Here is a 14,485-nt window from a genome sequence, read left to right as displayed (position 1 = left end):
TGCACTTGTTTTTCTGCCAGTATCTTCACACCCTCCCACAAGAGGCTGTTCCTAGAGTCTGATATCAAACAGCTGTTCAATATTTTAAAAATCAGATGAATAACTTCACGGACAAGATAACAGGTGAGAAGCAGTGGGTTTTGGAACTACTTTAGGTGATTGATTGGATCCTGTCACTGGGAGGGAGAAAAGCAGAACTTTGAAGCGGGAAGCTAGTACATAGTGATTAAAGTGATAAAGGTGAGAATGATGTAGACAAAAGAGGCAAAGAAATGCCCCAAATCCAACCAACAGCTCAATGCATCTAACGTCACCAGTGAACTGAATCAGAAGCAGGCACATTGCCATGCAAAAAAAGAATTTTTTCCTGAATAATCAAGGATATTTTGTTAAATGACTTCTTTTTGTATGCACTGTTGTAGGAGGGAGAGAATAATGCGAACGGTATTGTTAATAAAGGGAGCAAGAAATCGATGAATACTCATGATTCAGGTGTTCTCTTCAGAAAGTGTCTTTGGCACAGTTTCATTACCAACTCTGGTAAAGGTGGAAATGGCTATTACAAATAGGAGCAAGGAAACATTCAGCCAGCCCCTCAAATCAAATTCTAAGAGGCTTTTTAAAAAATCATTTTGTTTTACTTGTCAGAGTCTGATACCATGATCTCCATTTTCAGAGAAAGAAAGTTGAATGAGTGACTTGTGGAGGCTGCAAAGTTAATGGGGAGCTTTGGTCTAGCCACGTTGGGGAGCTCTTCTGTAACCCTCCTTTAGTGTTTGAAGAGACCACGACGCACCTATTACATCTACCGCAATTAATTATTCCTATTTTAAGAAACGTTAAGTCATTTCACATTTCCCGAATTGCAGTTTGAGGATGCCTTTCATGTGGAGCTGCAGCATCTGGCTGTACTCTTTGGGCATCTGGTGGAAGCCCTGTTTGGGTAACGTGTTGTCGTAGTAGTGGTGACTGAGTGGGGTTTCTTCCACAGTCTTAGAGAAAGGCCAGAAGCCATAGAGCTTCACGTTTTCACACAGCTCCACCGCGAGGCTTGCGATCATCAGGCCTGTGGACAAGCGGTAGGCGGTCACCCCCTTAGTTCTCCAGAAAACAGCGAGATTTTTCAGGTACCTGGGGTGGAAGAACAGAGCCTTTTGCCTCGCCTTAGACTCTTTAAGCGTTTGGTGGACTTTAAAAGACAGGCCAGTGTTCATCCTGAAGGAAAAGGCTGGCAGGAGAAGGAACGCGTCTCCATAGTTGGAAATATCCTTCAGAAACCTTTCTTTCTCCTTCAGATTCTTATATCTGCAAAATTAAAAAAAAAGGCAGTCATCATCATCATCATCATCATCAAAGCAATAATTTCTTGTATTATTCTGAATATACATGTGGTCAAAAAATGCAATTGTTTATATCCATTATATGAAAAAGCCGAAGCGCGGACTTAGAAACATCAATCAATTATCAAATAGATACCAAAGACCTGGCTTCATTCTTCTTTCTTGACCTACTGAGACTTATTACTAGACAGATATTTCTTCTATTATTTTATATTACAATCCAGCAAAGTTTATATTTACATACCCCTAACCAAATACCATAGCCTATATATATTTAAAAGTTATACTTTGTATAGCTACTATACATACTCAGTCACCAAAAAAGTTTTATTTAGAGAATCTGTGCCTGCCTGAAAATATATGTGTATGTATATAAAATGCACATATATGTATACATACATGTATACATACATATAAAATGTATATATGTGTATATGTATATATAAAATATATACACGTGTATGTATAAAGTATATATACATACACACATAAACTATGCATGTATCTACATAGACATACATTTTATATGCATAACTTTATATATATAGTTATAATATCCTTCCTGCTTTAGGCTATTACCCTCTTATGCAGCACATGACACCTTAGGAAGAACTCTTTCAAGTAAAATGTTTTCACAATTAGCTTTTGGACGGCAGTTAAACTGTTTTGTCTTCGCTCTGAGATTCCAGAACCGTTCAAGGAGTCTATTGTATCACTAATGATTAGCAGTCTCTTTTTCACAGAAGTTAAAAGAAAGCATATGAACGAATCAGCACTCTGTAACAGCTACAGTACAGAAGTGGGGCTTGAAAATCGCTCCGAGTAACAGACCGCTGAAAGTGAAAGCAGACAGCTCTTTGCCAGACTGTGCGAGGGGCTCTTCTGAAATGTCTAGACAAATAGTTTTGTCAAGAAAGCGCTAACTACCAAGGGGAAAGTGTCACTATCGTGAAGACTCTGGAAGAAAATGGAAGAAACCGACTTCTCTTCTTTCTAAGTTGAAGAGATAAACTCTCCTTTGATTAGACACATGTAGTTCGTGACACTAGAAGTACAACTGAGTCGTTCCTCTGTTGAGGCGCTGCCTGGATGATATGTCAAACTTTGCAGATGTATCCTTTTGTGTTTCCCCCAGAAGCTGTGCGGTGTGTCAGCCTCAGCAGCGGGAGAAGTGTCTGGAGTGATCAGGAAGTGTGCTGAGGAGCTAGTTATGCAACTTGAGGGCACTCACTTCAGTGTTATGATGCTGGGGTTCACAGTCACAAGATTCGTCTTGTTCCCGACATCTTTAGTAGCACCCCCTGTGACTGGGGGGAGGTTACACCTGGAATAAAGAAGGAAAAACATGTTCAAAATACAACTGGAAAAAAACGGTTGCACACACACATCTGAACTCATAATGGAGTGATCAGTACAGAGTTAAGGAAACTGAGGCACTGAAAATATGGTGATAAAGTCTTTCAGAAATAAGACCTACACACAGCACTAGTATCTCCTGATTTCCATCTGGATAACTTTGTCACCAAATGAGGTAATTCATCAAGGAAGCCCTAGTGTTTTTGTAGCAATTTTCATCCTGCTGTCCTAAACCTGGAGTACTAATTTTTCATTGGGAAATCGTGAAAGACACTAATTTTGAGTATATTCCAATCACAGAAAAATGAGAATATACTTTAAATTTCATGCAGAGCATCTTTTTGAAGAGGAGCATGGAAGGCAAACACTGAGTGCCCCCAGGAAAGCTGTGTACAGCCGACACCATCTGCAGTATGGATGGAACTGCAGGACTCTGCTCCATGCCCTATGAAACTCAGGAATAAAGGAAATACATGCTTCTCACTCTGATATAAAATATACATCAGAAATATGTATTTATTATAGATAGGAGGCCACAGAAAGGACCTCATCAGTGGCCTCCTGTAACAAATCACAGACACGTATTCTTTTGAAGAATCTGAGTGGTCCATTGTTTTTTGAGACAGAGTCTCTCTGAAGCCCAGGTTGGACTTACACTCTCAAAGATCCTTCTGCCTCAGTCTCCCAACTGAGCCATGAGCCACCATGCCAGGCTTAAAAGTAGTTTCTAATATAACTGGACACTTCATGGAAAACATCAGGGTGTGTGTGTGTGTGTGTATGTGTGTGTGTGTGTGTGTGTGTTTGTGTGTGTGCGTGCACATCCTCTTATATGCACATGTGTATTACATGTGTGAGATATTTATGTAAAATATTCACACAGATGAAACAGTATAGGTATAGCATACTATATAATGTAGTTATTGCCATACTTGTTCCTCATACACTTAATTTGTAGCTCCCAATGTTTGAAACGAAAACAAATGGGCAACTTGTGTGTGGGATGAGCAAACATAGGCAAAATAAGTGCAGGCTGAGAAACTAAATATATTTTAATGGGACCAACCATATGTAGCCTTAATTTTGCTTTCAGATTGAATGGCCAACTTCAGAAGAAAGAGCATGTTCAGAAAAATCCTGCCATCAGCTAAAGTGGAAGCTGGAAACCCAGACCTTGTCTTAAAGTTATAAATCAACTATCTGCTGAGACTTTTTCCTAGGCTTTAAGCCTAAACTGTTCTTTATATGTCTGCTATAAAGTAAAATTAATGCTTTTGTTTACTATTCACCACAGATGTTTTGGGAAATTCAGAGTCTTTAAAAAGCCTATCACACGAAGCATTATTTATCTTCATTGTGGCTCCCCCACCACACACAGACACTGAAGATTTGAACAACGGCTAACCCACTCCAATACTGATCTTGTTAGTGTGAAACATGACGAGTGTGAAAACTGTTCCATCAGGAATTCAGTGAGTGTTCAACAACTTCTGGACTCAGACTGATCCTTGTATAATTACCACCAATATAAGTTACAAACATGAGACGAAAGTGAGGGAGGAGCTATTTCTTGAATGTTGTTTTGTGATTGTTGTTGAAATGTAGAACAAGTAGCATTAAATCCACAGGGACCAAAGCGTCTTCATGTACAAAATCAAAATCAGTGTTCCCAGAACAAAAAGTAGACTTCTTCTGTTCCCTCTTTTAAGTCCCATTACAGCTGGGCGAGTCACTTCTCTCCTCTCCTAAAAAAGGACATTCTATACTGATTATTAGCATGGAGCCCACGCAAACCAATTTTGTGTCTATTTTCATAAACTACCTTGGATTCAATTGAGCAGGCAGGTGTATAATATATGTTAATTCTCGCACTGGGCAACAGTAGTGTGTATAGCTGTAAAATGTCAGGTCAACATCTTTCCTAAAGTTACTGAAGAGCAGCCCCACTTGCAATGGTCTGTGAGAACCAACATCTTCAACATTAGAGACATGTCCCTTCTGGGAGCCTTCCCAAGAAAACTACGGCACCCCTGTTCAGGCTAACAGCCCTGAGATGTCCCACAGTCACAAACCATTCACTGCAATTTGACCCAGTTTCTTCTTGGTTATTCTTATGGTCTTGATGTGAACATGACAAGGAACTCATGCGTCCCATGACCTCCAGGAAAACTTACCTGGACAACCTGTAGATGATAACAACTCAATCCCAATGACAAAGGCAAAATTGACACAGGGTGTGTTTGGGATACCCTTTGAAACAGTCAATAGCCAGTTGGTTCCCAAGAAACTATCTTGACAAGACTCACCTAAAGACAAAGTCAGCTTTATCGATTTCTGCTCCGCAGAGAGACTTGTTCAGAATTCCACCATTGCCAACCACTGCACACTGGTTATAGGGGTAGTCCACAAAAGGCTGGGTCTGCAGGAGAGAGCAGAAACCAATCATGATTCAGGATTGTTCGAGAACTAGAACAGAGGATACATTGTGGCTCAGGAGAAGAGATCCACTTTCTAAAACCCTCACAGAAAGGAAACCACAAATATCATCAGCTGGATTCCAGAAACTTGACTTTTTATATGTGCTTAGGAGATGAAAAAGGAGTAAGGAAAAAAAAAAAACAGAAGCAGATTTGGGGAGGATTTAAAAAAAAAGCATGATAGAGGCTAGAGAGAGATGACTGTTTGAGGAAGAGTACTGGCCATGAAAGCAAGAAGACCTGAGTCCAAATCCCCAGCTCCCATATAAAATCCACAGACATGCTGCGTTCTAGTACAGGGTAGAAGGAGGCAGGCACATCCTTGGAATTCCAGTTTGCTGGTCAGCCAATCTAACCTAAGCAGTAAGCTGTGGGTTCCATGAGAGAGCCTGTCTCAAAACTTAAGGTGGAAAGCTATGGAGAAGACATCCAGCATCTTTTACTGGCCTCTACACATGTGTGTGCCTTTGTATTCATGTGCATAAGAATGTGCACATGCCCCCTCACAAAATCTAACCGATTAAATGAATAAATGCATTCCACTATGATCACCATACTTTAAAAAATCAAGCAAGTTTGTTTCATTTCTCTTGGGAGGGATAAAGACAACATAAAATGTAAAACTTAAAAAGAATATCCTTGTATATAAACTGTAACATAATGTTTCTGTTGTAGCAATTACATTATGTAACCCAAACTGATTTCAATATCACTATGTGGCTGAGGATAGTCCAGAATGCCTGATCCTCCTGCCCTTACCTCCCATGAACATACTGTATGTCTTACTGCATAGAATAGTAGAAGAATGGAAAAAACATATTGTGTCTTCACAAGGAAGGACATTTAAGAATTAAAAAGAAAGAAAATAAAGAGGTTAGAAAACGGCATTAAGTCTTTTATTTTAATGTGTAGAATTAATGATAATTCATCAAAACTTTCTTTGCTTCACTAATCTTCAGACATGCAGGCTCAATGGGGTAATGGGATTTATGCCAGGCAACTCTACAAGTGGCCACTATGCAGTTTGGGGCCACCAACCAACTCTGGGCTGACGTATTTTGCATTCTCCCCCAAGACTCACTCGCTCTGCTTGCCCATTCCCTCCACAAACAACCTTAACATATAAAATAATTCTTTGCCATTCAGCATGTTTCCCTTGTTCTTCTATTTCCCCAGATAAAGTGTCCTAGCGCCTGGGACTCAAGCCCCACAGTGAGGTTCCCTTTGTCTCTTAGATGTTAGGATGCACGCCCTCATGAGCAGAAAATGTGTTTCTTCATTTTTCATTTCTCCTCGTCTCTCACCTCAAAGTTAGAATAACGCAGTGGTCAAAGCGAGTTTTTCACAAGCACTTGCTGGTCCAGTGCAACCCCAGCTGTGTGTTAGAGCTGGCTCATTTGACGTTGCAAGAGCCGACTGGGCAACACTCACCAATTCTGTGAGCTGGCGCTTAAATCACCGGGAACATGAAATTGGCCATGATGTTAGTACCTCAGCCACAGCGTGTGGGAGCGGATACGACACCAAGGCACCCCTCTTCCCAAAGCCAAGTCATTGGGTCCATTGGCAAGGCCCTAGGACTGCAGCGGCCCTGAGCTGCTCAGAGTGCTGACAGACCCCTGAGCCATGCTCACAGCCACCTGCTCCTGACACTGCATCAGGGAGCTGCCTAGCAAGCACACAGGGCTTTCTGTAGGCTTGCCTTTAAATTTCAATTGTCCCATCATGCTTGTTGTATGGGAAACACTGCTCTACCTACTAGTGGTTTACCTCACACAACCACTGTGTGAGCACTTTACAGATGGTAAAGTAGAGGGGCAAGCTGGAGCAACAGTTCTGGACAGGCAGGACTGGGCTATGACCCAGCCAGGCTGCTCCGAGCCACTTCCCAGCTCAGTTTTTTACTGGCCAGTGGATTAACATGTTCATGATGCAGTTCGTTCCTCTCTACCCAGAAGGCCCAGCACGGTTCCTGGCTTTCAAGATAGCAAAAGCTATTTCTCATCTCGGAAATCTAAGCTCAATATGGCTCCAGAGGTTTTACTAGATGGTATCTCAATAAATTCTGAATTTTATAGACTGGATGGGATGCAATAATGCAAATATGCTCTTTATGGTACAATACAAAAGATTACTAAGGGAAACACATCTCAATTAAGCCCTCAAAATAAGGACTGTTTCCTCTGGTTTCTTGGTCAATTGGGAAGAACCAGCCATATGTTTGGGGAGCCAGCATTCAGCAAGAGCTGAAATAAATTACAAACCTCAATCTCCCCTAAAATAAAGCAGGTTTTGGAGGCAGATACTTCACAGTTTTTAAGGAAAAGCTTTCATAGCAAGCTGCTCTGGTAGTCCTAGGGAGCTGTGGACACAGAGGAGCAGAGGAGACCATGTGGGCAGTAGGAAGAAGGGTAGGAAGGAGGTCAGCTCCATCCTGAATCCCAGCCATGGGAGTTAAGCGCGGGAGCAACACAAGGTAACATGGCTTCACCCAGGTCTCCAGCAGAATTTCTTGTTTGCTAACTAAAACCATAAAATTCCGGATAATGGGGAGCGCGTGCCTCTGTTAACATATGGAATTGCCAACTTCTGTCAGTTCTTTTCTAGGAGCTGCATGAAAGGCAGATACAGAGCAGTGTCTCCGAGACGAGAAGCAAAAAGCTCGGTAAACACCAACAAAATGTGACCGGATGAAGAGATGCTGCCTACCAGACTGTCCTAGGTCTCCCAAGAACGCAGAAATACTGGGTTATTAGTGTAATTTTACTTACTGGTGGTTTTAATGCATAACAGAACGTTTTAAGAGGGTCTTGTTTGGATGATTCTTGCATGTTTTTGTAGTTAGGGGATGGAATTCAGGACCTTATGCCTAAGAGGCAAGAGTTCTGTCTGCACTAAGCCACACACAGCTCCAGCTATTGGTATTTGGAGATAGGCTCCTTCCGCAGCCCCAGCCCGCATCAAGCCAGCATCAAGGGGAGTGTCGTGCCTCCGCCGCCCAAGTGCAGGGATTACACGCATGAACTAGCCAAGTTCACCTGAGATTTTTTTTCTTAAACTTTCTTGAGGTACAGTTATTCACAGTAAACTGCATTATTTTGTTAATCATTTAAAGATTCCAAATTTGTCTTTATTTAAAGAGATTTTGTCTGTTTTATGAGTACCCTTTCTTCTAGAAAATTTGCAGTAATTTTTTCTGTAATTTTCTAGTTATTTCTCATTTACTCTCAGAAAGTTATTATTTCTCTGAAATGTGATACAAAAATGTTGAAATACCTCACACAAGGCACAATAAATCAGTTTCACAAAGTCAAACAAGCAACAAAGAGGAGATTAATTATGAAACTCTATCTACAGATAGTCAGCTGCATAAACACGGTGATCTCATTCTGATCATATCGACTAGGCATAATTGCTTTTAGACATCATAAAAAGACACCTGTGGATGCATGATTACTAATAATGAGATGTTTTTCATGACAAAAATTTCCTCAATTTTGTACTTATATTGCATAAAATTTTTTTTCTAACTGTGCCAAACAGCAGAGTACATATAATTTACTCATGTTTATTTATAGACATGTATATTCACTGGGGAATGTGAAAACTGGAGCTTGGAACACAGCAGTGAACACGGTAGATGATAAACCCCGTCTTGTGGACACTGTATGGCTTGACTGTGAATTCTCACATAGTCACATAACAAAGATAAACCTCAGAAGCCTTTTGTACAAGGATGAGTTTAGTCATCCAAAAGAACAACTGGAAGACTCTGATCCTGGGCAAAACATGGTGGCTACCTCCTCAAGGCTCAGGTCTGATACCCCCAGTGTCTCAGCTCACTCACTGAAAAGTCAGGAGGAGTGGAGAGCTGAAAGAGTGTATCATTGGTGATACAAACCCTCTTCTTAGGGAGCCACACTGCGTTCAAAATTGCTTTTGTGAGGGACTGGGATGTATCTCAGTGGTAACATCCTTATCAATCATGGGCACGGTCCTGGGTTCAGCTTCCAGCAGGCGAAATATAAAATTAGAAGAACTGCCTTCTCTGACAGTTCCATCACCGTACATATTGCATATACCGTAACGTAACACACTAGCTTTAAAACTGTTCCTTCACCACTCCAGGTTATAAGGTCAAGCAATCCTTACTCACCACTGGGAACATGTGGAAAATGTTCTCTCGAATGAGGATTTGACTCTTGCTTTCCACCTCGTAGCTAATGTTAGTCCCCACTGGAGTGTTGTTCTGGGAAACCACGAAGTTTTGAACAGCATCACAACAGGAAGTCAGTTTTGCTCTACAATGGATGAGAATGAAAGTAAGCAGAGGAACACCATGAAGAAGGGGACAAGGACGTGGCAGTGGATGCAGCCAAAGGGCATCTGGGCTGTTGACTTTCAAAGGCAAGTCAGGCACCGACGTGACGGGCTTCCTCTGCAGCCTGGATGGGAGCATGGTCACAAAATGTGCACGCCTCAGGCTGTAGCCCATTTCACAGCAGGTAACAGTCAGCTACACAGCAGCTACAAAGATTAAAAACCTCCCTGCCATGAGACTACCACAACAAATAGAGAAATGAGAGAATCCATCGGAGGAGCCCCCTTAGCTGCCATGCTCTGTGAGGTTGCCATCACCCCAAGGCAATAACAAGGAAATAACAAGGGGAAGGAGCCACTTCACATATCTTTAGTGCAGCGCATTGTTATGATTGTATTTTTAATTATTTTATTTTTATACATGTGGGAGTTTTGTTTTATTTGCATGTATGCTTGGACACCACCTGTGTGCGGTCCTTGCAGAGGCCAGAGGAGGGTGTCAGATCCCCAGGAACTGAAGTTAGAGATGGTTGTGAGTCACTGCGTGGGGGCTGAGAATTAAACCTGCTAAAGTAGACAGTGCTTTTAAGCACAGGGTCATCTCTTTAACCCCAGTTTTAACTGCATTTTATCATGAGTTGCTATTATTAATCTCGTACTGTGTTGATCTTATAAACTAAACATATATGTGTACAATATTTCATATACACATACGTAATATACATAAACAATGTATCTATATACATATATATTCTATGTATCCTATGTATGCTTAATAAGTACTATGTATATATACCGTATGTTCCATTTATGGGTACAAATATAATATATATACTATACAATATATTACATATTATATATATATATAATACAAATACTATACATACACACATAACATACATACATATTAGTCACATATGTATATGATAATAGATGTAAGGCCCAGCACTATCTGGGATTTCAGAAAGCCATGGGTGGAGAGGGAGGTTCTGTAATGGATTTCTCAGAGATAATGGAGGAAAATAGTATACAATTTTATTGTAATAGACCTGCCTGAGCTCCTCCTCCAAACCCACCTCTATGCCCTTTAGACTTGGCCTTGTGCTGAGGACTCAGGGTTCTCTTAGTTCTTTTTCATGGACCTGTTCAGCCATTCTTCTAGCCCATCTCCATTCCTTTGTGACTCCCTGCCAACCTGAAGGTCTACAAAGGTCCCATGGCAGCCACCCTTAGCTACGACTGAGAACAAAACATCCATCAAGGTGAGACCAGATAGCTACATCAAGATATACCACAAGCACCACAATCCCACATGCCCAGAACCCAGGGCAAAAACACAAAAATGAACAGCCAAGACAGCATGCCAACCTCAGAAACATACTAGCTGAGTGTGATGGCTGTGGGTAGAGAGCACTCCTGCAGGTTGGTGGGGAGTCACAAAGGGATGGAGATGAATGGCTGAAAGAGGCTGCAGGAAGAAACAGGGGAACTAAGAGGCCTACTGTAACAGCCTAGAGAAAAGCAAGTCAGCTGAGGCACACACAAGCAGTTCAAAATCGCAATTATGAGTACATTCAAGGACTTTAAATAGGATATGATAAATGCATTAATGAAGTTCAAGAAAACACAGGTGAATGAGATAATAGAAACAATTCAAGACATGAAAGTATAATTTAACAATTGTTTTGAAATCATTATTAAAAACTGTTGAGTAGTATTACAATTGCCTAAGCAATAATGTATAACCATTTTTTAAAGAACAATCAATAAGTACAGTGATTTTTAAGGGGAACAAATTGAAGGTGGCCATTCCTAATAGAAATCTCAGAAAGATGTCAGTTACTATACAATGCATTTAGAAGTCCTGGTTATTAAAATACAGGCCAATGTAAAAAATAACTTATATTTTGTTTGTGTAATTCATCAGGGATGCAGATGCCAAAGCATCTCTAAATAATTAATCATTCTAGGGTTTAATCAACTTTAAAGTCAGGAGATGCTTCTATTGACACAACTAAGCTATCTCCTTGCTTAGGTCTGTTTTCTCTGTTCATTTTCTTAGAAACTCTTGAAATAGCTGAACACAGTAACCAGCCATCTGATTAACCTTTCAACCTTGTAAGAGTCTGCACAATTTCCCTTCCTTTTGTATTTTCTAAATATAACTCATTTTTCATTATTTTCATCATCTCATCACTCTTTAAGCTTGTCCATTTCTTATATTACTTATGAAATATGTATGCAGTTGGAACCCTGCAGTACAGAGAAGGCAGTGTCTGAGCAGCGGGAACTGGTTGTGGGGAGAGTCATTTCCAATCCCACAGTTTTATTCTAGGGTCTTGGTTCTGACGGGCACACTTTTCAGGCGCATTCCTACTGAATTTTGTGCTTTTGAAGTAACACAGTGCTCTAATTCTTTGTGCTCATTTAAAATTCCATCCTCCTGAATTCCAGCAGTTCTCAGGGTATGGGAAGTAAAGGTAATGCCATTTGTACCCAAGGTCAAGGCTTTCTACAGCACTCATCAGGCAGCTTGCTTCATAAAAACTTTGCTGTCTTCTTAGTCAGCACCTTTATTACTTTCCACCTTTCTGTCTCTTAGGATCTGCCATTTCTAAAAGGTAGTTCATAGAGATAAACAAACCAAAGAAAAAAATTCACAAACAAAATAATAAAAACAAAGGAAATAAAAATACAATACTAAGTAGTTTTTAATTACAAACTTAATTTGATAACAATTTCTTTGTCACTCTGCAAATTCAAAACTTCCTATGAGCTTATCACTTTAAATGTCTCTTTAATCCAGGATCCTAGGAAAGGGCAACATAATGAATTCTCATTTACTTGTTACAAATAATTTAAAAAAACATATTCAGTGCTTATAAGAACACTTACAAAACCAAAGACACTGGCCAGGTTTCCCCATTAGTGCTTTTTTATATTAATAGGTATTTCTGGAATTATACTATGTGTATTATAATAACATTTTAAACTTACAAGAAAGGTGAACAATGGACACTTGAGTAACCACCAACTATATTCTACAATTAACTCTTTATCTGAACTGCAGATCTCATTATGACTCCACTCTCAACACCTTCCATCCCCAGTGGCAAACCCTCCTGCTTTTGACTCTGGAATGCTGGGTTTACAGGCTTCATACACTGGTTTCGCTACTACAGGATTCAAGCTTTGTATATGCAAAGTATCCAGAAGTAACACAAAACTAAGCTGCTTGTAATCACCAAGGAATCCAGAGAACAAACAAGCAAAACAGAACAACTGTTATTCCATTCCAGTCCCTCTAAAATAAAAGCCAGTCCTGATCAGGGGTGACGAGGTCAACCATGCGCCACAATGATATAGGCTTGCTGATTCTTCCCTTCTTGTGGAAAGTGGGGACACATTAAGGAATGGAGAAGACTGCTGATGTTAATTAGAACACTTGCCATTTCGGGGCAGCTGACCATCTGCTGTGAGACGCTCCACAGTCTTCGACAGTAAATAACAAGGTTCATGAACTACACACCAGTGAATCCCTGTGCATTTTCAGACACACACTATCCTACTCAATTCCCACAACCGAGAGTGTGGTAGACAACTTCATGATGGCCGTTGGAGACGTAGAAAACTGGGGTTGAGATGTAAGTGTGCCACACACTCTGGCTTAGCCCTGCAATTCCAGCACTACGTCACAGCAGGAGGTCAAACAGTTTAAGCCTGTGCTATGTGGCTGGTCTGAGGCCAGCAAGGGGCTACACATTAAAAGCTTAGAGTGGAAAAGGGAAGAAAGGAGGGAGAGAAGAAGGGAATGCCAAGAAATGCGGATTGCAAACAACTGATGCATTTCATGATAGTCTCTCCAGTCTGTCAGTATACTTTAAAGGGAAATGCTGCCTCTGTAAGCCTCCTTGGTTAAGCCTCTTCTTTGGGGACATGTTTCAAAATGTTACCATGCTAAAACAGGTACTCAAAATCATGCTGCAAGCAACACACCTTATTGCCTCCCTATCCTCAGACTTTCTGTATATAAATTGTAGGAAACCAGCATTGTCAGGTGACACTGTCACTGTGCCCTAACTTCATGCTGGGTCTCACCGACAGCCACTTCCTCCACACAAAATTAAAAGAAAAGAGAGCATGCTGCAGCAGCCCTGGAGTACATGAGCTTCCAGACCTTAGGAGAGGTGATGTGTGTCTCAGCAGAGCTTAGCTTCTAAGGGGTAGGATGTCCCGGCAGAACCCAAACTAGCATGTTTAGTCTGGATCCTTAAAGGTTAATCTGAAAATGTGCAAACTTATCTTTGCTTTCCAGTAGGCCTCATAAATAGACTTTTGAGAAAAGAATGTGTGTCTTCAAGGTGGTTGAAATGTCTTTTCCACCCTATTTCCTTCCCTTTTATTTCATTTTATTAAGTTATTTCTTTCTTTCTTTTCTTTTTTCTTTTTGATTTATTTTATTGGTATGGAGCTTCAAGGAAAATTCTTCAGTTCTACGAGAAAAATGCTTCTTGGGTTTTCCATGAAATGCTAATCACTCCTTAAGGCTGACAGTGGGCAGGACACCGCTGGACAGCCTGCATACTAATGACCTTCCAGCCTGGGCCCAGGGCTCCCAGGCACCCCTTCTGTTTATTTCTCAGTGAGATTCCCTAATGAGATGTGGGCCACTTAGGACCAGAGAAAGGCTGCAGGCTCCTTCTAGGTCTCAAAAGAGCCACATTTCCAGGATTCATTTCTTCTCTATAATTGTAGGAGTCTTAAAGCATAAGGATCCACACGAATGCAGAAGACTTTCAATTTACCTTTCTAACCTTCGCTAACTAACAATCCAATTCCATTTTGCTCCCACCGAGGGCAAGCGATCCTCCACTTGCTTCTCTTCCTGTTTATTCTCGTTACTATTTCATTTCAAAAAAAAGATTTATTTTTTAATCTATGATCTGTGTGCGTGAGTGTGTGTGTGTGTGTGTGTGTGTGTGTGTGTGTGTG

The 14,485-nt window shown here is 40.8% G+C and overlaps 1 protein-coding gene across 1 annotated transcript in view; it reads right to left on the bottom strand.

The window, feature by feature from the left end:
* Positions 1–495: 495 nt before the first annotated feature.
* Positions 496–14,485, bottom strand: part of St8sia6 (ST8 alpha-N-acetyl-neuraminide alpha-2,8-sialyltransferase 6) — a 116,319-nt gene continuing 102,329 nt past the window's right edge. Inside the window, exons 5-8 of the mRNA XM_055593830.1 lie at positions 9,330–9,474; positions 5,003–5,115; positions 2,572–2,664; positions 496–1,305 (exon numbers count right to left, since the gene is read on the bottom strand). Of these exons, the coding sequence (XP_055449805.1) occupies positions 840–1,305; positions 2,572–2,664; positions 5,003–5,115; positions 9,330–9,474 (817 nt within the window). The 3' untranslated portion in view covers positions 496–839. The remainder of the gene's footprint in view (positions 1,306–2,571; positions 2,665–5,002; positions 5,116–9,329; positions 9,475–14,485) is intronic.

This window comes from Psammomys obesus, unplaced genomic scaffold (genome assembly GCF_907164565.1).
Source record: "Psammomys obesus unplaced genomic scaffold, mPsaObe1.curated_primary_1811, whole genome shotgun sequence".
NCBI lineage: Eukaryota > Metazoa > Chordata > Mammalia > Rodentia > Muridae > Psammomys > Psammomys obesus.
Note: the sequence above shows the minus strand (reverse complement) of the source record. Positions and strands in the feature narration are given on the sequence as shown.